Source organism: Danio rerio, chromosome 20, assembly GCF_049306965.1.
Source record: "Danio rerio strain Tuebingen ecotype United States chromosome 20, GRCz12tu, whole genome shotgun sequence".
NCBI classification, from domain to species: Eukaryota; Metazoa; Chordata; class Actinopteri; order Cypriniformes; family Danionidae; genus Danio; species Danio rerio.
The window spans coordinates 43610028-43637339 of NC_133195.1; the positions used below are offsets into that span (position 1 = coordinate 43610028).

The 27312-nt window shown below is 35.9% G+C and overlaps 1 protein-coding gene across 5 annotated transcripts in view; it reads right to left on the bottom strand.

Moving 5' to 3' along the window:
* Nucleotides 1-4500: 4500 nt before the first annotated feature.
* The window catches only part of smpdl3a (sphingomyelin phosphodiesterase acid like 3A), a 41456-nt gene continuing 18644 nt past the window's right edge, over nt 4501-27312 (bottom strand). For 3 of the 5 annotated variants that reach the window (XM_073932455.1, XM_073932456.1, XM_068215437.2), the window contains 2 exons: nt 16294-16382; nt 15838-16124 (listed from right to left, as the gene is read on the bottom strand). In XM_073932455.1, coding sequence (XP_073788556.1) covers nt 16099-16124; nt 16294-16382 — 115 coding nt within the window. In that variant the 3' untranslated portion in view covers nt 15838-16098. 5 annotated transcript variants of the gene reach the window in all.

The following is a 27312-nucleotide window of genomic DNA, read 5'->3' on the forward strand; positions in this document are numbered from 1 at the left end:
GTTTAGTGGAGGAAAAACAGTGTGCTTCAAAGGTACTGACTATGGGTCAACAACTCTGGGCCCACTACACGAGGCGGGGCTTCATATTCAAATGAGATGCATGCAAAGTAGGTGTTTGTTGCGATGCATTCTGCCATAAATAAATGCAAGCACAAGCACAATTGCACAGGTTAAACTAGCAACAGCCAACGCGGTGAATCAGATCATGTTTACCATCTGGAAAATAAAACACAAAGAAGTCAACCCTGAAGGACATCCGTGAGCCTGCAAAGGACTCAGTCAGTGTAAAACGTGTTAAAATTAAATGCACACAGCAACCATGACATGTATGCGCACATATGGTCAAACAAAAGCTTTGCACACTCTCACTTTTCAGGCAGGTACTTGACCGAGCACAATCAAAGCCCTCAAGCACCATCTGTGATGATGCAGACTCTCTCTGTTCACAGTGGACTGGCTGATGCTGTCCTGTGGCTGTGATTGCATGTAAAATCTCAGCGATTCAGATGGATTAGCCTCAAAATATGAATGCAAATGAAGCGTCTATGTGTTCTGCACTTCAGCTTTCCTTTACATTAATGCATTAATTTTCCTGAAATATATCTTAGGAAATAATAAGAATATACGTACATCCTTTACAATATTTATTTAATTTATCTAGATTATTTAATGCCACTGACATTTTCACATCTTAACGCTATGAAAAACCCTTTCTAACATACTTAAAAAACATTATAATATACCAAAACTGTTACATTACCTCTTATTGAAGTTCCAGAAGCCTTTGTTTTACTTTAAAGTAAGAAATAATTAACACACACACACACACACACACACACACACACACACACACACACACACACTCCACTTTGTGCTATTTATAATGAAGTGATCTAAATAATTAGTCCTTATCTATCAACAAACAAGCACATAAATACAGATATTAATTTATTTAAACATATTAAACGTAATTAATATAATGCAGTTATTTTATTGTTATTACTAAGTGGAATGCGGTGTGAAGTATGTAAGACGATACAGTATTATTAACTTTACTGAGCAAGGTAGAAGTTACATGATTGCTCTTGAAAAGTGTGAATGATCTTGTGTAGTGTGTTACAGAAATGCTCTTGTGATTAACCTGGAAAAAAAGAGGAAATCGTGTTGAGGTCCACAATACCTGATGTATCTACAAACCCTGTAGTTATAATGTAAACATCAGACAGCTAGACAAATATAAGCATTTGGGTGTAATAAGATATAACAAGGTTTCATGGAAAGATCATACTGATAGTGTGTGCAACAATATAAAACAAAGAATCTTTTTTTTTTGCATCGTCTTAGATCTTTTGGAGCATCGAAAAACATTTCTTTTATGTCTGTACTTATACGTGTTCTGCAGTATAGTAATTCTGTATGGTATATGAGTCTGTCTATGAGTCTAAAAACAAAGTTGATGAACCAGATTAAAATCTGTTGCAAGATGGTAAAGCCTCTTGGGAAATTATATGATTGTTCATATTACAAGATCCTCACAAGGCTGGCAAGGAACATCTTTTTGAACCCTTTTTATGTGTTGAATCATCAATTTATACTATTCAAGTCTAACCGTCAATTTAGATCCCCAAGTTTGAATAAAATGAAATAAAAAAAAAGATATTTACATCAAGCTGTCTTGGAGCTGAATAAGGCCTGCGTAAAATGAATTGGGTTGGATTTTTTTGTATGTCTTTGTCTCTGTAAGGAGTATTTATCATCCTGTTAAGCAAGAAAAAAATTCTAAAGCAAGTCTGACAATAAAGTATTGTATCGTAGTATAGTCCAAATTATTAGCACAAAATGTTTTTGTGCTATATATTAAAGTGATTCAAATAATTTGTCCATTTATAAATGAAGTCAGAATTATTAGCCCCCCTGAATTATTAGCCCCGTTTACTATTTTTCCCAAATTTCTGTTTAGATTTTTTTCAACTAATTTCTAAACATAATAGTTTTAATAACTCATTTCTAATAACTGATTTATTTTATCTTTGACATGATGACAGTAAATAATATTTGAGTAGATATTTTTCAAGACACTTCTATACAGCTTAAAGTGATATGTAAAAGCTTAAAAATTTAGGTTAACTAGGCAGGCTAGGGTAATTAGGCAAGTTATTGTATAACGATGGTTCGTTCTGTAGACTATCCAAAAATATAGCTTAAAGGGGCTAATAATTTTGACCTTAAAATAAAACAAATAAGACTTTCTCCAGAATAAAAAATATTATCAGACATACTGTGAAAATTTCCTTGCTCTGTTAAACATCATTTGGGAAATATATATATATAAAAAAAATCAAAGAGGGGCTAATAATTCTGACTTCAACTGTATGTCAATAAACATTTACATAAATACATATTGTTGTCTATTTAAACAAATTAAATCTAATTATTATAAAAAAAACATCTATTTTATTGTTATTAATAAGTAGTATAAGTCAAAAGTATTGACACAAAATTGTTTGTGCTATAGTGATAAGTGATACAAATAATGTCTCTATTTCAATAAACAAATCCATAAACACATATTTTAATTTATTTAAACAAACTAAATCTAATTAATATAAACAATACACTTATTTTATTGTGAATACTAAGTAGTATAAATCCAAATTATCAGCCCAAAAGGGTTTTGTGCTGTATATGGAAGTGATCCAATTAGCTCCATATGTCCATACATATCTGTCAATAAACAAATACATAAATACATATATTAATTTGTTTAAACAATTTAAATCTACTTATTATAAATGCTACAATTATTTTATTGTTATTACCAAGTAGTATAGATCTAAAATATTAGCACAAAAGGGTTTTAAAGTAAGTAAAAAAATAAAGTGATGCAAATAATTTTATCCATATATGCCAATACATAATATTAATCTAGTTAAACAAATTAAATTAAATGAAAAAAGTATTATAAATAATCATTGTATTGTTATATATTAATGATCCAAATAAATTGGTCAAATATGCCAAACGTTTACATAAATACATAAATTCATCTATTTTACATAATTAAATCTAATAAATATAAATAATCATTTTATTGTTATTAATAAGCAGTATAAGTCCAAATTATTAGCACAAAGAAGTTGTGTGCAATACTTTAAAGTTATCCAAATAATTTGTCCATACGTACCAGCCAATAAACAAATGCATAAATACATATATTAATTTATTTAAACAAATGAAGTCCACTTAATATTCATTCATTCATTCATTTTCTTGTCGGCTTAGTCCCTTTATTAATCCGGGGTCGCCACAGCGGAATGAACCACCAACTTATCCAAGTTTTTTAAGTCTATAACTTAGCAAGCTTTTTTACGCACTAGATGCCCTTCCAGCTGCAACCCATCTTTGGGAAACATTCACACACACATTCACACACACACACACACACACTCATACACTACAGACAATTTAGCCTACCCAATTCACCTTTACCGCATGTCTTTGGACTGTGGGAAGCCGGAGCACCCGGAGGAAACCCACGCGAATGCAGGGAGAACCTGCAAACTCCACACAGAAACGCCAGCTGAGCCGAGGATCGAGCCAGCAACCCAGCGACCTTCTTGCTGTGAAGCGACAGCACTACCTACTGCGCCACTGCTTCGCCCATCTACTTAATATAAATAATACAATTCTCTTATTGTTAAGTAGTATAAGTCCAAGATATTAGCATAAAATAGTTTTGTGCTATGTATTAAAGTGATCCAAATAATTAGTCCATACACATCTGTCAATAAACAAACACATAAATACATATATTAATTTATTTAAACAAATTAAATATACTTAATATAAATACTACAATTATTTTGTTGTGAATACTATCAGTACAAATTACTAGCACAAAATAATTTTGTGCTATATATTAAAGTGGTCCAAATACGTAGTTCATATATGCTAATACATAGATTCATATATATATATGTAGATTAAACTATTTAAACAAATTAAATATAATTAATATAAATACTACGATTATCGTGTTGTTAATACTAAGTATAAGCCTAAATTTTTACCACAAAATTGTGCTATATATTAAAGTGATGCAAATATTAGTCCATATATGTCAATAAACAGATACATAAATACATATATTAATCTATTTCAACAAACTATATCTAATTAATATAATTACTAATCCAAATTATTAGCACAAAATGGTTTTGTCATCTCACTTGATGTAACTAGACAGAGAATCAGTGCAGAATGATCCTGCTTCAGGCCCCGTGTGGGATTATGAGAGGTGCTGCTGTGTGTGGGACAGGCGGTCGGGACAGGACAGGGTAAAGTCACATGTTGAGGTGGGGGAGGGCGGAGAGGGTCACAGCTGAGTGTGGAGGGGGAAGGGCTCCCACGGGACGAGAGATGGTGGATGATAATTACATTCAGCACTCTGGGAGACGTGGAGGAAATCAAATGAATGGACCTGCTTGCATTTCAAATTACCTTTGTTGCAGAAGAGCAGCTGTCACTTAAAATGGGTCTGCGGCCATTTTGACTTTCTTTAGACTGGCTTCTCCTTGTTCCTGAAGTAGATAAGAGGCTGTGTCGATTAAAAAAAAAAGACAACAGAATGATTCAAAGAGCATAAACTGGGGGACGATCACATGCAATGTTTATCTCAAAGAAGCGGGACGCATTTAATGCAAATTTTTAAATGACCTTTCGCTACAGAGACATTCAGATGAATTTAAATTCTCTTTGACTCAATAACACAGAGTCATCTTAATGGCTTAAATCCAAACCTTAACAAATTTACATAATAAGTGGAGCGATCACCAGACTAAAAGACCGAGCCCACCATGAGGATTATGCCAGAACACATGGAGCAACTGTGCTTGTCACCGCCCCAGAGTCTAACATGAATGGGCAACATCGCCTGTCCTCACTCACACTCTCACCACTGAGGGTGTGTTTCAGCATACATTATTGATAGTATAAAGAAGGATGGCGTCCTTGTACTCCCTTCTCTGCTGATCCCACCCAGATCTCCTGAGTTTCCACTGGCCCTGCCCAGCTTTTTTTCATCAGACATCTCTGAATCTGAATAGCCTCCCACTCTAGCTATCAGCTGGCCCTCAAACACGGTATCCGGTGGTCTCTGTTAGCCCTCAGGCAGCTCCACATGGTACTGTTGATTTGCTGCAGGACTTTCACCTGCTATAGCTCGATCTAGCCATGTGGATCCCCTGTCTCCACCTCCAACCATTAAGACCTGGTATCCACCTCGGCCCTTCAGCTTCACCTTTGCTCCTTGCTCCCTTGTCTTTGCCATGGCCCATCTGGCTCCACCTTAAGACGGTTTTCCACTGAATTGTACAGCACAGTCGGTGACCGAGAGAGCTTAACATGCTGCAATTTAAGAAAACACATTTAGTTGCAAAAAATGCCAGCAAATTAAGGAAAGATCCTCATCGGTTTGAATGTATACCTGTTGCAAATCCTCACATTGCAAACACATTAAGAAAACATGCTGCATCTTTTCACAATGAAAACAAATTAAGAAAACGCCTGCCTTTTCTCACAACACATGCAAATAGCACAGAACACAATGGAAATGGTTCAAGGGAATCAAAAAAAAACATGACAGACCTGGCTGGGATTTGCTTATTTTATTATTTTTGTGCCGTGACTATTGCTTAGTGAAATTTCAGGTGATACTTGAAAGGATATGTTTTTTGGGTGTTATTTTAACATCCTGATAACACGATTCCCTTGTCTTTGGTATATTAGCCTATTTATACATAACCTAAATATCCACATCCATCATGTTTTTTGCTCATCATGGCCTCTACATTTCTCTCATGCAACATTTACAGTTCGCATTTCCCAGGAATTGGAAGTAATAGCTTGTGTCTGCTTTTCTTTGTACATTTCCTTTGTCCCACAAACGTTTTGGTTATTTAATTGACATGCCTGATCTATTTATCCAATTGTCTCATTTATATTTAAGTTTGTCACTTTTTTTCCAGTTTATTGTCTGGTCTTGTCTTATATTTTGGTTTGGGGCGTTATTCCTGACAGAGTTTGTATTGACAACTCAGCTCTGTAGAGCTTGGCATGACTTGGCTTGTTTCTTTTTTACTGCAGTTTAATACAGCTTAAAAATGGGATGGATTTTAGATTATTATTATATATCTTCATTGTCATTGAGAAGCCTCTACTGCTGTGACATTATCGTAAACCAAATGCTAGCTATGTGTATTTAAGAAATGAACGACATTCTGAATTCGCTTTTTTATTTTGCGTCTCGCTTGTTACTGACGAATGTAATGTCTGTACTTCCATTAAATAATCTTTCAGTGGATAAGCAAATTGCAAGGTCAACAGTGCATGTATGTACTATTCCTTAATAATCTATTCTTTATTATTAACAGATATCCCAAGTCTCGCGGAAGTTCCGGGAGTCTGCACACGCCAGTATTAATTCAATTTTAATAAAAAAATTCTGTAACATTATATAACAGCTTTGAATAGCAGTTATGAATATTAAAAATAATCTTAAAATATGAAACATAGAAATAAATCAAACGAAAGGCAAATAAAAAAATCTGGATTTATATGTAATTTTACCACCAATGTAAACTTTAAATTTTACTTCAACTGGATTATTGATACTGTGTAAACCCTTTTTTTTAAAAGAATTTAATCCAAAACACTGCAAACACTAAAGGTCAATGCAAGGCTAACGTGAAATAGCATTAAAAACCAAAGCATCATCTAGGTTTCAATACATTCAGAAACTACAACACAGGCAGCAGAGTGTAAGTATTTACTCTGCGTAGGTTTTGCTGCTTCAAATGAACTCAAGCAACACATCTCGGTATCATCAGGCCACTGGTGTGAGTATTAAATGCTACATATGAAGGCAATGTCCAAGAGCTTATCGTTCAGGCCAGATGGTGAGTGCATGTGTCCTCAGTCTAAAAAAAAAAAACCTCTCTGCAACACATAAACAATGATTCAACTCAACAGCTCACCATAGTTGGAATCCTCTTTGAATTAAGCTGATAACCATTTATCACTAGTTCAGTTTTATGAACAGTGCCAGCAATGAGATAATGAATAGGCAAACCCATCCATTCAGCTTGACTGAAATATTTTACATGTTTAACCAGAGTTTAGGGGGTCATGACATGTGAAATCAAAGAGGCCTTTATCTTTTCACATATAAGAGATCTTTGTTCCATGAAATGATCCTGCGAGTTTTAGCTCTTAAAGCAACCTCTTTGTTATAAACATATAGCATTTATTTATTCAAGCTGTAAAAATGGAGCACGTGACATAAAAGAGGTAGATATATTTGCATATACGCTTCCTCCATACCTTAGGCTCCACCCACTTGCATTTAATCATTCTACAATAGGAGAAGCTTTGAGTCGCATCAAAAGCAATATTAAAATCAATTATAATCACTGATGCTGTCTACATTTGATACAGATAGACATTAAGGAAACTACTACATGCAGTTAACAATGTCCTGTAAAATCTACAGTAACTTGCTGTAAATCATTTACAGCAAAAATGCTGTATTTACATTTACATTTAGTCATTTGGCAGACACTTTTATCCAAAGCGACTTACAAATGAGGACAAGGAAGCAATTTACACAACTTTAAGAGCAACAATGAATAAGTGCTGTAGGCAAGTTTCAGATGTGTAAAGTGTAAGAAGCAAAGCATTAGTAATTATTTTTATTTTTATTGTAATATATTAAGTGGTGGATCCAGAGGTAATTGCAGATTAGGAAGGAAAGTGGAGACTAAATAGTTGAGTTTTTAGTCGTTTCATGAAGACAGCAAGTGACTCTGCCGTTCTGATGCAGTTAGGGAGTTCATTCCACAAACTGGGCAGATTGAATGCGAGAGTTCGGGAGAGTGATTTCTTCCCTCTTTGGGATGGAACCACGAGGCGACGTTCATTCACAGAACGCAAGATTCTGGAGGGCACATAGATCTGCAGGAGTGAGAGCAGATAAGGAGCAAAGCCAGAGGTCGCTTTGCAAGCAAACATCAGAGCTTTGAATTTGATGCGAGCAGCAACTGGCAGCCAGTGCAAACGGGTGAGTAGCGGAGTGAAATGTGCTCTTTTAGGTTCATTAAAGACCACTCGTGCTGCTGCGTTCTGAACCAGCTGAAGAGGTTTGATAGAGTTAGCTGGAAGCCCGGCTAGTAGAGAGTTGCAATAGTCCAGTCTGGAGAGAACAAGAGCTTGAACAAGGAGTTGAGCTGCATGTTCAGATAGGAAGGGTCAGACCTTTCTGATGTTATAGAGTGCGTATACAGTGAAAATCTACATTTTAAGCACCATTTATCTTGATGTATATTTATTTACAGTATTGTATATCTTTACTGTAAAATATAAAATTATTTTCACAATGCAACTTCTGTGCTTGCCTTTATGGACGTGCATGATATCATTATTTTCTGGTGTTTTAAGAAACTTCCTCTTAGGAATTTATGTTTTTAGTCATAAAAACAACATTATCATTTAAACAAACATGCTTGGTGCTGCTGACAAACACGACTTCAAGAGTTCACACTTAGCTGATGATTTACAAAGCTTATTTGGCATGCTGTCCCGGGAGAGAGCCCCGAGCTCAAGGGCTCCTCGAGCCCGGGGCTTCCTCCCGTTGGCAGAGCAAGAAGGGAGCCTGAGCTCGGTGGATCTCAGAACTCCCCTGCCGCTGTAGCTAAGGGAACGTAAGGAATTAGACCAGCTTGATTGTTAAGTATGTTGAATGTCTTTGGATGGTGGGAGGAAACCGGAGAGCCCGGGGAAAACCCACGCGGACACGGGAAGGACATACAAACTCCCCACAGAAACACTCACCGGTCCTATCGAACTAGGACCGGCAGTATTCTTGCTGTGTGGTTCACAGTGCTAACCACTGGACCGCCGTGCCGCCCAATTACAGGTAAAGGAGGAGAATAGGGGAGGAGGGGGGTTTCTTCCAAACGAAGATAAAGTGAACTGGAAACTTAGACTATTTATGGTGCCTTAGGGCTCATATGATTGGAAGATTAGTGATTAGCAAATGCGAGACTGGACGTGATAAATCATAAGCACGTGATCCTCTCGAAATTAGTTTATGAATAAACTTCACTTCAAGAGTTCACACTTAGCTGATGATTTACAAAGCTTATTTGGCATGCTGTCCCGGGAGAGAGCCCCGAGCTCAAGGGCTCCTCGAGCCCGGGGCTTCCTCCCGTTGGCAGAGCAAGAAGGGAGCCTGAGCTCGGTGGATCTCAGAACTCCCCAAAATGCAGAATTAATCGCTCGGGACAGCAGCCGCGTATTCGAAGAAAAACCCCCCAAAAGGCAGGAAATTTAGAGCTATATCCGGCTGCTGGATATAGTAGAAGAAAAGAGGTTAAATGCATGGGCATTAATTAGATAGGATTAATAAGGGTGAAAAGAGGATTCTAATAACTCTTGCTGGAGTTAGAGTTTGAAGGAACCCCTGCGGGGGTCATGGTTTTCGGGGTTAAGAAGAAGGGGAGAATAGGTGGTTTGAAGCAGTGAAAGAAAACTTTGAGTGAATCTTGTAGGAGTTGGAGCTCTAAGTGACCCCTGCGGGGGCCAGAGTAGAGTGAAGGTATGGAGCAGAGAGTGGAGGAGAGTAGCTCTTATGAAAGATGGAGCTTTGTGAGAGTTTGAGTTTAGAGCGGCCTCTGCGGAGGTTAGAGCTTGAGGGTAGGGTGTAGATAGGAGTGACCTCTGCGGAGGTTAGAGCTTGAGGGTAGGGAGTAGATAGGAGCGACCTCTGCGGAGGTTTGAGCTTGAAGGTAGGGTGTAGATAGGAGCGACCTCTGCGGAGGTTTGAGCTTGAAGGTAGGGTATAGATAGGAGTGACCTCTGCGGAGGTTTGAGCTTGAAGGTAGGGTGTAGATAGGAGCGACCTCTGCGGAGGTTTGAGCTTGAAGGTAGGGTGTAGATAGGAGCGACCTCTGCGGAGGTTTGAGTTTGAAGGTAGGGTATAGATAGGAGTGACCTCTGCGGAGGTTTGAGCTTGAGGATAGGGTGTAGATAGGAGTGACCTCTGCGGAGGTTAGAGCTTGAGGGTAGGGAGTAGATAGGAGCGACCTCTGCGGAGGTTTGAGCTTGAAAGTAGGGTGTAGATAGGAGTGACCTCTGCGGAGGTTTGAGCTTGAGGATAGGGTGTAGATAGGAGTGACCTCTGCGGAGGTTAGAGCTTGAGGGTAGGGAGTAGATAGGAGCGACCTCTGCGGAGGTTTGAGCTTGAGGGTAGGGTGTAAATAGGAGTGACCTCTGCGGAGGTTTGAGCTTGAGGGTAGGGTGTAGATAGGAGTGACCTCTGCGGAGGTTTGAGCTTGAGGGTAGAGTGTAGCTGGGAGGAGCAATGAGTGGAGGAGAGTAACTCTTGCGAGAGTTGGAGCTTGAAGCGACCTCTGTGGAGGTCAGAGCTTGGGGGTAGAGTGTAGATAGGGGGAGATAGGTAGCAGTGAGTGGAAGAGAGTAACTCTTGTGAGAGTTGGAGCTCTGAGCAACCTTTGTGGAGGTCAGAGCTTGAGGGTAGATTGCGGATAGGAGGAGATAGATATCAGTGAGTGGGAAAGAGGATTTGGATAACTCTTGCGAGAGATTGGGGCTCGGAGCGACCCCTGTGGGGGTCAGAGCTAGAGGGTGAGTCATAAGGAGAAGAGAGGTAGTTGAAGTAGAGTGAAGAAGTTTTAGCTTGAGCGGACCCCTGCGGGGTTTGGAGCTTGGAGAAAGAGTCTAGGCGGAAAAAGAATAGGTAACATCGTGAAGAAGAAAGGACTATGGCCGCTATGGCCGAATCCTGCGAGAGTTGGAGCTCAAGGGGGCCCCTTCGGGAGTCTGAAGAGTCTAGACAGGAGAAACAAGATCATTAGAGGTAGAGTGTAAAATAGATTAGTTGGGAGTGGAGTGTAGAGAAGAAAGGAACGAGAGGCTGAAAAGTAGGGTTATAAGGATAAAAGATTTGGAAAAGTTGGAAGAAGGGAACAAGCACAAATATAATACATATGTACAAACGCAGTAAATGCGCAAAGAACATGTGGATACAAACGTCTGCATCTGTAAATAGCTATTGGTGATTGCAGAAGATGCTAACTGCAATGGCCCTTGAGGGAGTCCTTGGCAAACATGTAAGGGTGCCATGGGTGGACAATTGGGCTTCTGCGGGGTTTGGATTGGATGACTCTTGCGAGAGTCGAGGCTCTGTTAGACACCTTTTTGAGTTGGAGCCGTGTGAGGAGGTGCTTGGGGGTTGGTTAAAGCCTGTTGGGCTTTCTTGAGGTGGTATTTACTGAGACGTATATAAGATTTGAAAACTTCAGAAGACCAGCGACCAAGGGTCTGGATCTGATGGTGTGAGAGCCCGTTGTAGTGGCTGCGCCAATCCTGAGTGAGTGGCTGGAAAAGGGCTCTGGGAAAAAACCTGATAGGTGAAAGATTTCTTTAAGGTGTTTTTGAAACCAGAATCGAGATACTGGACGGTTAGCGTCATCAGTAAAAAGCGGGGCCAGTGGGTTAGCCTCTTGAGATTTTCTAGGCTAAGAGGGTTTGGAATGGGCGTGTAGGTGAAGGAATATTGAAAATGAGGATAGAGTGTCCTCTCTGGAATTAATCTGTTTTGCTTTGTTTGATAAGGAAAGAGATAGTTTCCCTGTCTTGCAAAGCTAGATCTGAGATGGTGGGGTGGAGTAGAGGGTTAAATTTGGATGTAACTGTTAATTCAGAACATTTAAGAAACCCCCCAAAAAATGCTAGATTGAACATAGCATCTAAGGTGCGGGCTGTATGGGAGGAAATGTAACCTTTACAGAGGGTGTAGATGCATGAGGTAAGGATTTTGAGTGTAATGGGTTGTCTAGCATGGTATGGAATTGTTTGAACGAATTCCATGCTGTGAGGTATGCATTGAGGGTTCTGGGAGCTATTGCTTGTAGGATAAGAGATAGAGAAGTTTGATGAAGATTATGAAGTGGGTGGTTTATGGAAATATCGTTACTGAATAAGGAGGGACCGGCGTTGGGTGAGGGTCTGCTTCCGGGGCTAGTTGCCAGAATATCTGCAAAGAGAAATGAGAGAGAGAGAGAGTCAGCGATTTGGTTTTTGCAACCAGGTACATGTTCAGCAATCATGATAAATTGTTTTTTAGCAGATATCCAGATAAGGTGTCTTAAAAATGGCATAAGCGATTGGGAGTGGGAGCGCCCTTTGTTAATGCAATGCACTGTAGCTTCGTTATCATAGTGAAAGAGAATGCTAGATGTAGACCATTCGTCCCCCCACAGGATGGCTGCTGCGATGATAGGGTAGAATTTGAAGAGGGCTGAAAAACATTGGTCTTTGGAATGGAATTACAATTGGGTTGGCCATGTTGAGACAAACCAGTGTCCTTTATATTAGCCACTGTAACCTATTGGAGGGGCAGCGTCTGTGTATGTGTTGATGTCAATAGGGGATGCAATCAAGTCGCTGTAGAAAAAGGAACAGCCGTTCCATTGCTTAAGGAAAGAGATCCATAAGCAAAGTTCATCGCGACTGGGTTTGGAGAGAAAAATTGTTTCTTCTAAACCATGAACTGTGGTGGATAATTGATGGAGGTGGGAAATGAAAGGAATAATGCGCATAGCGAAATTTAGATGGCCGAGAATTGGTAGGAGTTCTCGTTGTGTGCACATCTGTTTTTCAAGGAAAATTTGGGATAGAGAAATTATTCGATTGATTTTCTCTTTAGGAAGGGATGCTTGGAATTTATGCGAGTCTAGATTAATACCCAGAAATTCGATTGAAGTACTGGGTCCTTCCGAGATCAGCGAAAACCTGCTGGGTGATCGCTAGGTGTTTGGCTGGAGGAGATGACGGGGGGGAAATAAGAAAATCGTCTAGAAGGTGAATGAGGTATGGTATTTCGTAAATATTAGACAGAATCCAGCATAAAGCTTCTGACATTATGTCAAATATTTTTTGGGCTGCTTTTGCATCCGAAAAATAGAATTGATTTCGCCAATAAATGCCAAAAGGTGCCAGAAGTCTGGGTGGATTGGCATGATTTTAAAGGTAGGGGAAATGTCTTCTTTGGCTAGCCAGGAGTTACGACTGGCTATCTTTATGAGAGAGATCTCTTGATCAATGTCGTGGTAGTTAAGTAAATATTCGTCCAATGGGATAGTGCTGTTAATGCTAGGAAAGGAGCAATTGTGTTGGGACGAAAGGTCGACTACAAGGCGTTTTTGCCAGAACATTTTTTGAGTAGCGACACCAATGGGCTAATGCGCGAGATATTAAAAGGAGGAGCCTTGGAGTTCCAATCATGAAGTTGTTGTCGATTTCTTTTTAATAAGATAATCGACGGTTTTAGGTTCGGAGGTTGCAGACTGCAGGTTAGGACAGATTGGATAAAGTGAAAAATGGAATGTATCCTTTGTGAAGAGGATGTGGATTGTAATAGGTTGGATGAGGGTCAGCTTCTGGAGCCAGCAGTCATGATCTCTAAAATAGAAAAACAAAGAGAATCAGAAATTAAATCTTTGCAAAATAATACAAGTATGGCAGACATGAAAATTGTTTTAGTTTATATCCATGCGAGGCATCTTAATAAGGGCATGGGCGGCTGTAAATGGAAGCGCTTTTGATAATGCATGGTCCGATGACTTCATTGATACGATGTGCAAGGATGGTAGGGGTGGGTGTTCGTCTCCTAACGGGATGACAGATGAATGGAGAGCTGAGGACATGGGATATGGCTAGTCTGGTGGTCCTGGAAAACTGGTACCCCTTGAAGACTGAGCATGTGAAGTGATAGTGAAGTTTAAATTTGTATTTATAACAGTCAAGTGGGAAGTTTGTTTCTTTGCCGTTTTCACATCCGACTGACTTGCTATATAATCTTATATGACGCTTGTAAATCAACACATGAGTCGCTGGCGTATTACAATTGGACTTCTGTGCTTGATGGCATAATGTTTTTCAATAGCTTGTTAATATTTACTGGTTGGGTAATAATCTTTTCAGAAGTTAAATGTCAAATGGAATTTAAAATTTTTTTTTTTTTTTTTTTTTTTTTTTTTTTTTTTTTTTAATTTTAACTAAATTTACAAGCGTGTCTGGCCTATTCATTCATAAGGTCTTTGCAACAGAGTCAAGAGAGAGGGCGGGACCATCTCCAGTCTCTTAGCTCATTGGATGGAGACGCTTATCTTTACAGCTATTGGCTTAAGGAGTTTCAGTCAGGCCATGCAAAAGGTGCAAAAAGCCTGGCGGCCATTTTGTTGATCAAATTCAACATTGTTTGTGGCTGGAGCTGCTGCTCTGCTGAACACATTCCAGCAAACAATCTGTTAAACGATGGATAGCATGTGTACTGCTAGGAGAAGGTGAGGGTTCCGTTTTATTGCAATAGCTTTGGAGTTTGGCTTATATCTTGCTGGGAAATAAGGTTGAAGACACAGCAGATGCGTTGTGGAGGCTCTTTGAAGTGGAAGGTTTTGGTGTTGTTGTTTAAGCTGTTGATGAAATTGTTGGAGTTGTAGTTGTTTGAAATGGTAGCAATAGTAGTTGTTGTTGTTGTTGCTGTAGCTTGTATATTGTAGCTTGTAGATTGAAGCTTTTAGATTGTATATTGTAGATTGTAGCTTGAAGCTTTTGTAGCTTGTAGCACTTGTAGCTTTTGTAGTTGATGAGCAGAGCAGAGCGTTCTTCCAAATGAAGATCCTGAAGATTGTAGCTTGTTGCTGCTTTAGTTGTCCATGCTGGTTTAGAGTTGGTTCTTCAACGGAGCTAGCTACGGTGAAGCTGCTTCTTCCAAACGAAGATAAAGTGAACTGGAAACTTAGACTATTTATGGTGCCTTAGGGCTCATATGATTGGAAGATTAGTGATTAGCAAATGCGAGACTGGACGTGATAAATCATAAGCACGTGATCCTCTCGAAATTAGTTTATGAATAAACTTCACAAAATGAACAGAAAAAGAAGCTTTGTTTTGATGTGTCCGGTTTAAACAGATCATTTGTATATCTAGATTTCAGGAGGATCTTGATATCAGTAACATATGGATGTAAATCTCTTCTCACCAAGGCTATATTTGCTTGATAAAAATACAGTCAAAACTGCAGCATTGTAAATTAATATTTACTTGTAAAATGAATGTTTTGTGTTGTTTTCATGGTTAATAAATTATTCCTGTGATATAGTTGAATTTACTTCATTCTTCAGTGTCATACGAGCTTTTACAAATAACAATATGCTGATTTGCTAAATATGCTATTTTATTATTGTCATTTATTATTTGTATGCCATCGTTAAAAGGATTGTTAAGGTTATCAATGTTTTGATTGGTACTGTATCACAGTTTCCACACAAATGTGAAACAGCCGTTTTTAACACTAATGCTTAAATGTTTCATATTAGAATTATTTTTTTTATTCAAATTATACAAATGATACCAAACGCAATTAGTTTCAAAAATATATTTTTTTCAAGAAAATTTTACTTTTTTTTGTTTGTGCCTATCCATACTTGACTGTAAAAGTGGATGATTTATTTTGCTCCATGGAAAATAATAATTTAATTCATGCTTTACTGTAATTTTTGTATCACAAACCTCTGTCATATATCAGATTAAGGCAAATGTACACACTGAAGACTGAAGTTCTAAAAAATAAGCAATAAACCACAGGAATAAATTACACAATAAGAAAACAGTTATTTTAAATTGTAATACTTTTTTAAATATTATATTTTTGCTGTATTTTTGATTAAATAAATACACAAATAGTGTTCCATAATATTTTAAAACATTTTAAAAACATTTTTAATAAATATTCCAGAACTCAGACTGGTAGTGTAAATCATAAAAAACAGCATTATATTATAACATTACTACAAGGGACACATTGAAAAGATAAAAAACCATGTCAAGGCCTCTTTTGCTTACAGTCATAGTTTGAGGCTCAATACATTAGAGTCTTGGCATAACCCATAATAAATGCACAGCAGATGGTCATGTGGCTCCTAATGTTGACATCTGGCCAGACACACAGAGACCAGTTCAATTAGACACTTGAGATAAATAGACTGTAAAAAAAAAAAAAAAAACTTGGTTCACTTCCAAAATGCCTATTCTATGTTGACAAATACTGTCATGTTTAATTATTGCATGCGTATGTGGAGTTTATTTCCCCAGTGTGGCTTTAGGTTTTGTGTGGTGTTCAAAACAAATTAATCATGACCCTAATGAACTAACCTTTATAAGTGAAAAAAACACCGGCATTGTGCAGGAATTCAGAAATTAAAATGTCAACGTTAATTGTCGGCTTCTGGCAGGACGATGAACTGGAACGACAGGAAGAAGAAGTTAGAAAAGCAGTTTGAAGAAATGAATGAAATAATTTGATTAGTGTAGCGCATGTTTTCTGACTAAACAGAATTGTTTCATTTAGACTACTTTAGACACACTGGTTAAAAAACATTATGGTATTATATTTTCAAAATATAATTTAATCCCAAAATAGTTTCACATTTTGCCAAATAACACATAAAGTCCTTCAAATTTGAACTGGTCCATATAAAACTATATTAGACAATAATATATACTTTAAATAAAACAATAATAAAAATGTAACAACAATAATAAATACTAATTTGATATTAATAAAATAATATAGGCCTGATTTTCATTTTTATAATAATTAAAGAAGCACTGCAAGGTGCAGCAATAGTACAACACTTTTTGAGTAATTATTATTATTTTATTTTTATTTTTATTGAAGCAAGTAACTGAGAAGCATACAGGATTATATAAAACATTTGTAAGAGTCATACAAAACTTAGTGATGCAGAACATACATTTAATAAAAAATACTACATTACATCTGAGGCGATGCATCATTTTTTCATTATTTGAGAGGTTTTTATAACCTTCTTGTTTCTTGTAATTGAGGTCAAAGAATTATAAAATATTTTAAATCATTACAGAAAAAATTAAAGGGAGTCATGGACATTACTTTTGCCTTGTGTAAAACTTCCCAAGAAAAATGATCAACTTCAAAGTATTATTGAGTGTAGCATAGCCAGTTTTACAATACAAAAAAGAATCATGCATTCGTCAAAGTTTCATTTTGTAAAATGAATCAAAAATCAACCCTGAAACCAGTTTCCAAAAATCATCAGAAAATGTACAAGTACAAAATAGATGTAAAAGACCTACGGGCTCAGTGTTGCATAAAGAACATTGTGGTGAAATGTCATTTAAAAAATTTATTAATAAATATATTACAAGGATAGTACCTGTGTAAAATTTTGAAATGCATTTCTTTTACCTTATTTGGGAGTAAAACTTATTACTTGTTGACCAAATATCATCTATAAAAGGTAAAAAAAAATATTGTTTCCATTTCAAAATGGCTTTCGGGAAATAACTACTATCTTGACTAAGACATTTTCTGATATGAAAGTTAATAATTTTTTTTAATCTAAGATAGTGATACAACCAAGTACAGTTTTTGGAATTTGTAAGATGGATTTTCATTAAGTAAAGCAGTTCATTAGAGATGCTTTTCACAATTAAATGATAATCATTATGCAAAAGAACTATCCCTGAAGAACAAAGAATTTCCTGATTAGTATAAATCTGCTATTAGTAAATCTGAAACAAAAATAATTCTCGTAAAACCAATCTTTTTTAAATATACTTTTGTTTTTATGCAACACATGTTGGTTAGCTATATTGGCTTAGAACAGGGGTGCATAAAAAGCTTTTTCCTATAAAGGGCCAAAAACCAAACTAATTGTCACAATATATACCAAACCATATTACAATAAACTTGCCAAGGGGAATTTCCTAAAAAAAATGTTGCTGTAAATCATATTAAATAACGCAGTATCATTTTATACTGAACTTATTACTGTACAAACAAACAATTTCATTTATTACACAATGGAGTTCAAATGCTAAATACACTATTCGAGCTGCTCCTGCCTTCACCTTGATTTCCACGCAGATGATTTGTGCATTTTCCTCTCTGTCAAGTGACAGTGTTTACATTTTAAAAGTCTGATTCATTTACAACATTTGATTAAATTTTTGATTTTTTGTAGCTCAGCAATAAAACAAACCAACAAAAGGTTACGTTAAATTCAAAAAGACGATCTCTGTCAAAAGCATTCGCCCCAACCACCTACTCTCCCTCTCTTTTCAGATAGAATGGTGGGCCAAATCAAAGGTTACCATGGACTTTGACCTGCGGGCCTTACTTTGGGCATCTCTGGCCTAGAAGATAGTAATTGTTATTTTCCATCAGTTTTGTAACACTATGTATTTACAGAGGACTCTAGAAACTCATTATGCTAAGCTAAACTAAGCTAAGCTAAGCTAAACTAAAATGACCATGCCAGAACAAGAAATAGGCTGACTGGATTCAATGGTTCACGTAAACTGCTCAACTCTAGGAGCCTTGTAAGATGAGCCTTTTTCAAAAAAAGGTGGAGTGTTCCTTTAAATATGGTTTAATGTCTTTGATTAAGTGTATAAAATGAGGACAAATATTCATTCATTCATTTACTTTTCGGCTTAGTGCCTTTATTAATCCGAGGATGCCACAGCGGAATGAACCGCCAACTTATCCAGCAAGTCTTTTTTACGCAGCGGATGCCCTGCCAGCCACAACCCATCTCTGGGAAACATCCACACACACTTTCACACACACACACACTCATACACTACGGACAATTTAGCAATTTACCTGTACTGCATGTCTTTAGACTGTGGGGGAAACCGGAGCACCCGGAGGCAACCCACGCAAACGCAGGGAGAACATGCAAACTCCACACAGAAACGCCAACTGACCCGAGGCTCGAACCAGCGACCTTCTTGCAGTGAGGCGACAGCACTACCTACTGCGCCATGCTTCGCCCCGAAGACTAATATATTGCATGTTAATGTTTAAATTCTCGTAATAATAATAATACTAATACAATAAAATCTTAATAACTTACAAAAAGTATTAAAATATATATTATGAATGTAGCCATTAGTTTTAATTCCATTTGATTTATGTTCTTATAGATTTATAAATGATAACACACAGTATACATAACAAACACATGCAATAATTTAATGACATTCCTAATTCAAATCTGAATGATAAATAGCTCTTGCGACATCTACATAACTGAACACTGAGATGTCATGCAAACAAACTGTATATGAGTAGAAACAAACTGTATATGAGTTGCATAATGAGCTACAGCCACTGGAAACTGTATACCTAGAAAAGCCTGGAAATGATTCACCCTGCAGCAGAAAAGCAAGCATGTTCGTTGTCTACTTGACCAGACGATGGCAGCATTGTGCTACAACCGCGGTGGATTATATGTATGTGGGCAACAAACACTGCCGGTGGGGGAAATACAGATAGACTTAACCATTTGTACAGTATAACACATAGAATTTAAACAATAAAAGCCGTATATCTCACAACCTCTTAATGTTTTTTAACAAAATAATTTTCTTGAAATTATAAACATTAAGATTAAATGTTGAGGGAAAAATATCAGTGACATCTATAAGAACAAAAAAAAAAAAAAAACTTTGGAAGTCAATGAGTTATTTCCCCCACAATTCTTTAGAAATATTAAACATAAGTAAATAAATTTAAAGAGGTTTGGAACTATGACAGAATTTTTATTTTTGGCAGGAAGTTGAATTTAACAGTCACTTTTTACACATCTCCGTTCAAAGTTCCTTAAAGCTACACTCTGTGACAGACAGACTGCCTTTTGCTCAGCCTTTCTTTGTGGCACATTGTATTAAGTTGTCTAGGCAGCATCTGAAGGTCTAATGAAGGTGCCATAATGACTTTCTGCAACCAAAAGCATGAACTCAAAGCAAGTTGAAAGGGCATCAGCTGACACTGATGTCTCTCTCAAAATGAAAGGCCATTGGCTGCCTGACATGAACCTGCTTTCAGCTCACAAAGACGTGAGAACAATCAGCTTAAGATTTAATAAAGTTTGAAACCCTACTGATGCTTTCATATAAGAAATGCCTCTTAGGAATGAGGCAAAAGGAAAGCCTCAGCTGGGTGTGCAGAACCCCTGCTTTCACTGAAGTAATTCTCTCACCCAGCCTCGTTTTGTAAGGGATTATATAATTACAAGGGTTTTCCCCAAATTTTCGTCGTGCTAGTTTCATTGACCTTCATGCTTATAAGTGGTACTGCACAGCAAACACACTTTAAAAACGACACCCTATACCAAACATGTAAAACATATTATCATGGAGACAAGTTTAGCATAATTTTATCAATTTTACTAAATACACTTAAAAAATAAATAAATAAATAAATTCAATGAAAGTAAAAAATAAAATATTCACACTCTCACCAGCCGCGTTATAGTGTTTTAACGACCCATCACCAGTCAGCCATTTTGGAAAGCAGAATGTAAACAATGCCACTGAAACATTCAAAAATAAATCGTTTGCTAATTGCTGCTAAAAGTGATCAATTATTATGATTGTTGTCCTGTACTAAGAGGTCCCTGCTGAAAAATCCAGCTTAAACCAGCCTAGGATGGTTGGCTGGTTTTAGCTGGTCCACCAGCCTGGTTTTAGAGGGGTTTTGGCCACTTCCAGCTGGTTTCCAGCCATTTCCAGCCTGGTTTTAGCAGGACGGGCTTGGAGATGACCAGCCAAAATCAGCTATGTCCAGCTTAAACCAGGATGGTCAAGCTGGTTTTAGCTGGTTGACCAGGCTGGTTTTAGAGGGGTTTTGGCCATTTCCAGGCTGGTTTCCAGCCATTTCCAGCCTGGTCTTAGCTGGTCAGGCTGGAAAATTACCAGCCAAATCCAGCTAAAACCAGCTTGACCAGCCTGGTTTAAGCTGGATATAGCTGGTTTTGGCTGGACTCCCAGCTTGGCTAGGCTGGTCAAGCTGGTTTTAGCTGGTCATCTCCCAGCCTGACCAGCTAAGACTAGGCTGGAAATGGCTGGAAACCAGCCTGGAAATGGCCAAAACCCCTCTAAAACCAGCCTGGTCGACCAGCTAAAACCAGCCAACCAGCCTAGGCTGGTTTAAGCTGAATTTTTAGCAGGGGTCTTAGGTGGTCAGGCTGGGAGATGACCAGCTAAAACCAGATTGACCAGCCTAGCTGGAAGCCAGCCTGGAAATAGCCAAAACCCCTCTAAAACCAGGCTGGTTGACCAGCTCAAAATTTTTTTTAGCAGGGCTGGAATCAAACTTAAAATTCCATGGTATTGCAGAAATTCCATGATCCCTGGCAACTTTGTGTTAATTTACTCACCCACAGAACATCCAAGACCTATAGGTGACGCTAGTAGAATGTTAAAGAAGCTTTTTAGCTGAATCCTTATTGTTTAATAATGGCAGAATGTTGAATAGATGTCAGGCCGTCAGCTGAAGAGAGCGCCAGACAAGAAGCACTGTATTATTAAATTAAATTTTCCACGCTTTGTCTTTAAAATATGGAAATTTATTTTACCCTATTTTGTTTTTCAATGGAGCTACACTGACGCTGCTTAAGTTTAACACAATTATTCATCTCGTTTTACACTTTAAAAACTAAATGAATGCTTAAGCCTATTTAACCGATTTAATTGTAATTTTATTACAACATCAATGCTGTACACATGAACCTTGTGAACTTCAAAATAGCCAAATAAACCTTTTACCTGAAGTTTTATCATTGACTGAAAATTACTAGCTGTGCATATAATCCATTAGACATTAGTCGACGCAAGGCGACAACACAGTTGGGTTTTATTGGTGCTAGTTTTTTGGCATTGGTTCGGTGTGGCCAGGTCCCAAGACTGCAGTCTTGCAAATAATGAAAAAGTACTGTATTACCGAAAACAATGTATGTTGTGACACCATGGTATAAATGAAACTATCAACTTTGTTCTCTATTTTAATGATTAGTTTAAACAGTTTATCTTGACCACATCCCTAAATGCATTGAGTATACATAAATTACCTAGCAACGTAGTGTTACGGTCTCATAATCCCATTAATGTCCAAACATAATTAAAACACAGTACGACTCAAGAAATAACACAGGAATGCCAGTTAATCCTGATACAGCAGGCAATGCATTCTAAGGTTTAATCGCTCGGTTGGCTCGACAGCCGAGGGTCCGCAGGAATCGCCTCATGGCTTGCGACACAATGCAAGCCACAAAGAGAAGCTATGGTGAATCAGTTTTCAAACAGAAAGTAACTTTTCCCAGGACTAATGTTTGTGGTTTCAACAGAGCCGTTTACATGTGACTCTGAATGCAAACGTCTGTATTGAACCTGACAAAAGAGCTTTCGAGATGAAAAGGAAAGAAGAAGTGGCTTATGGCCTTCTGTGCTGAGTGTGCACTCGCAAGAGTCACATTTCAATAAGCCTGAAATAAACTGACAATGGCAAAACATGTACTACTGATACTATGAAATGAAGTTAAAAAAAAAAGCAAACTCGTTTTTTTTTTTTTTTTACTGAAGAAAGAACTATCAGGAGAGCTTCTGTCCAGTTTGCTGTTACATAGTGATCATTCCACAATGTATAGAGTGATTTAAAGTGATTAGTTATTTAATTTGAAAAAGAAAAGAAAAAACGAGAGTAACTTTTAAAGACAAAATATAATTTTCATTATAGGTGCTAAGCAGTTTGGACAGAACTGTGTGTAGGTATAATGTCAGTATAACAGTCATATTCGGGTGATATAAAGAAAATAGGTCTCTTTTTTTAATTTCCTGAAGTTAAAATAGGATCCAAGTCCCTCCCATTTTGAAGCCCACCGCAACGTGACGTAGGAGAAGTTTTATTTTGTACATGAACATAGCAGATATCCATACAGCAGTGGAAATTAACATGTATCTTATCAACTGTGCAAAAACAGTGCAAAGCTAAACACACAATATGTGTGTGTCTGTGTGTACTTGCACTTTGTAAATACACGGTGTGACTCATCGCAAAAAGGTTTGAATTAACTCCACAACAAATACATCAAATAATCATTGGGAAAGTTCTTACTGTAGTATTTCTCACAAACGTTACGTGAGATCTACTTCCTTCATGTCTGTCACTGTGCCGTTTATCTGACACAGCCGAGCCAGAGGTTGAGGCACACACTGACAGGCATGTGGGAACAGTGCGCGGGGAAAACTAGTATTAAAGACACAAAGGCCACAAAAACAGCCACAGTGTGTTCAAAGCAGAAAATCCCAACATTCTAAAAGGTATAATAAGTAATTGATGGGTGTTTTGAGCTGAAACTTTACAGACACATTCTGGAGACATAAAATACTTGTCTTAAATCTTGAAAAAGGGTAAAATAGTTGCCCTATAAAAGCAACAAGTTGACTCTCCTTAAAAAAATTACGTAAAACTGTTGCAACTTAAAACCATTAAGTTGACTTAAATAAAATTGTATAATTATGGGTTTTGCTGGGACTTTAATTTCTGTATGTTGATGTATTTCCAACCTAAAAACACTCAAATATTTAATTTTGCTGCCTGTTCAAACTACTTATTTAAAATTAGCTGAAACAACACAGGTGACACGGTGGCGCAGTAGGTAGTGCTGTCACCTCACAGCAAGAAAGTCACTGGTTTGACCTTCGGCTGGGTCAGTTACGTTTCTGTGTGGAGTTTGCATGTTCTCCCCGCGTTCGTGTGGATTTCCTGTGGGTTCTCCGGTTTCCCCCACAGTCTGAAGACATGCTGTATACAGTAGGTCAATAGGGTAAGCTAAATTGTACGTAGTGTATGAGTGTAAATGAGTGTGTATGGATGTTTCCTAGAGATGAGTTGCAGCTGGAAGGGCATCTGCTGTGTAAAACGTGCAGGATAAGTTGGCGGTTCATTCCGCTGTGGCAACCTTGGATTAATAAAGGGACTAAGCCGAAAAGAAAATGAATGAATGAATGAATGAAACAAAACAATTCTTGAGAAATATTTTTGGGGGGACAACTTAATTCTTTTATATTCAATCCACTTCAATTTGATTAGGTAACTTAATGGATTTGTGTTGTGACAACATAAATCGTGGTGAACCCTGCATCTTTTAAAGTGAAGAATATTGAGAAGGGCGCAGGGCTTTCTTTTTTCTTATAGGAAAATAACAGTAGTAGGGGCGTGGTTAAAAAATTGTGTCAGAAACTGTCAAACTGATGTCAACAGAATAACTGCGATGCACCTCAAACAATGGAAGCAAATGGTCAAACTTTAACAAAAATAAATAAATGAACTTGCTTGGATTAATTGTTCACCTAAATAATAAAAATGTGCGCTAGCAATACAAAGACTTAATTTTGAAAAAGTAAAGTCAACTAATCACTTTTAAAGCAATGGGTTTACACACTTTCTAAAGTAAAACTAACTAATCGCTTTTTTTATAATTAGATTTGGTTTCATTTCTGTAACTCAGAGGAAAAAATCCAATTTTAACAGCATCACAAGATTAAAGAGGACAGAGATTCAGTTAGACGACTCATTCTCTACATAAAGTCTACTGCAGACCTTATTTATTAATACAAGCCATCTGTGCTTGTGTACTCAGTATGTGTTAAAATGTGAATGAAGCACATGTAACACTGCACAACAGGATGCTCAGGACCATTATTAATTAAAGGTAACATTCAGTTTCTTACACAGACGGTTTGTTTCGATTCATGAGATAGCTGTTTAATGTTATGGAGTCATAGACATTCATTTTGTTTTATCTGTAGAGTAAACAACGACTCTCAAGATGTCAGTGGCCATTGAATTTTGGTTCTTAAAATTTGTTCTGAATATCATTCAGAAAGGTGACATGATGGCTCAGTGGTTAGCGTTGTTGCCTTACAGAAAGAGGATCACTGGTTCGAGTTGGACCAGTTGCCGTTTCTGTGAGAAGTTTGCATGTTCTCCTCATGTTCATGTGGGTTTCCTCCAGGTGCTCCGGTCTCCACCACAATCCAAAGACATGCTGTATAAGTGAATTGCATAATCTAAATTGGCCATGGTCTATGAGTGTGAATACGTGTGTATTGATGTTTTTAGTGGTTAGAGCTGGAAGGGCATCGGCTACATAAAACTTATGCTGGATAAGTTGGCGTTTCATTCCATTATGGCGACCCCAGACTAATAAAGGGATTAAGCCGAAAAAATTTTTTTATCTACTATTTCTTTAAGAAAAAAGTAAATAAAATGAAAAATTACAATTAAATTTGACATGAGACGGTTGCAATGGTTGTTAGTTACTTTTGTACGCTATTTAAATGCAGCTTCTTATATTAAAGCGAATCAGACTCTGATTGGCTCCCAACATTTTATCAATCCTAAACTAGAAACAAAAATCTAAAAGTGGTGCATCATTATCATTATTATGATGTGTACTTTATTTTTTTCCTGTATTGTCATTGTAAACATTGCTTTTGCAACCTTCACTGAGAATATCACGCTTATTATTCACTGAAAAACAGTGTAATAAGGTAATAACACAAATATCATTACATTTTTTAATATGGTAACACTTTACAATTAGGTTGTATTTGTCAATGCTATCTGTATTCATTAGCATGAACATAAATTTATAACATTATTTATTCATATTTATTAACATAATTTAACAGTGGTTCAGTAAATGTTGAACTATAATTAATAAATGCTGTACAAGTATTGTTCATTCTTATTTCATAATAGCAAATACACTTATGAACTCTTGTTGTAAAGTCTCATCAAAGCAACTTATAAAAGCAGTAATGAAGTGAACAATCTTAATTTGTAGCACTGAACTCAATGGAGAACTTTTCTGGGAAGATCTGTTAGGGTTTTAACCTATTAATTGCAAAACATAGCTTGAAACAAAATACATTTTGCTGCAAAAAAATTAAAAATAAAAAAGATGTAAGAAAAAATCACATGGGGATTTCTGGGAACACAGTGGAGGCTTGTGTCAGCAAATTTCTACATAACGCTATGCTGATCTCACAGAATTCACACACAATCCATATTAGAGAGTTTCCAAGGAAACAAAATTATAGCACACAGAAAATTGTCAGCTAAAGCTAAATAAGAAAATCACATTAGATTTTAAGCTTTCAAGTGCATAAAATAAAATAAACTAAAATAATGAATTTACATTAAATTAATTATATATATATATATATATATATATATATATATATATATATATATATATATATATATATATATATAAAACTACATTACATTAAATTTTAGATGAAATAAAAATAAAATGATAATTTAATTAATAAAATAGAATAAAAGTATATTAAATAAAAAATTTAAATAAAACAATTTAAATTTAAAATAAAGTAAAAAAATACATTATTTTATTAATTTTTTTAATGAACGTAAAATAAGAAAAATAAAATGATAAATCAAATTAAAAATGAAATAAAATGACATTAAATTTAATTTAAAATCAAATAAATAAAATAACAAAATAAAATTACATTTAATTACATTTTGAATTAAATGTAAAAAAATTAAATACATTTTTTATTTGATTTAAAATGAAATAAAATAATAAAATTACATTAAATTTAATGTTCAATTATATGTAAATTATAAAGTAAAATTTAAAATAAAAAACAACATATTGAATAAAATAAAAATAAAGTAAAATTATATTATAATAAATAAAAATGTTAAATAATATAAAACAAATAAAATTAAAATAAAAATAAACTTACATTATTTTATTTTAAATTTATTCAAAAAAGAATTAGTAAAATAAATTAAATAAAATATGAAATTACATTGAAAAATAAATTACATTTAAAATAAAAAAATAAAATGATAAAAAAATTACAAAAAAATACATTTTAAATGAAATTTAAATTCTTTTTTATTAAAAATACATTTAATTTTAAATAAAATAAAACAAGAAAATAAAATTACATTAAATTCAATATTTAATTAAATGTAAATTAAATTTTAAATAAAAACAAAATAAACAAAATAAAAATTAAATAATTTAAACGATAAAATAAAATATATTAAATACAATTTTTAAATAATTTAAAACAAATTAAATTAAAAATTAAAAATTACATTATTTTATTTTACATTTATTCAAAATAAATTTGTCAAATAAATTAAATAAAACAATAAATCAAATTGAAAAATAAAATTACATTAAGTTAATTTTAAAATAAAATAAATTAAATAATAAAATTACATTAAATTTCTTTTTGAATTAAATGTAAAAAAATGTAAATAAAAAAAATAAATCAAATAAAAAAATAAAATGA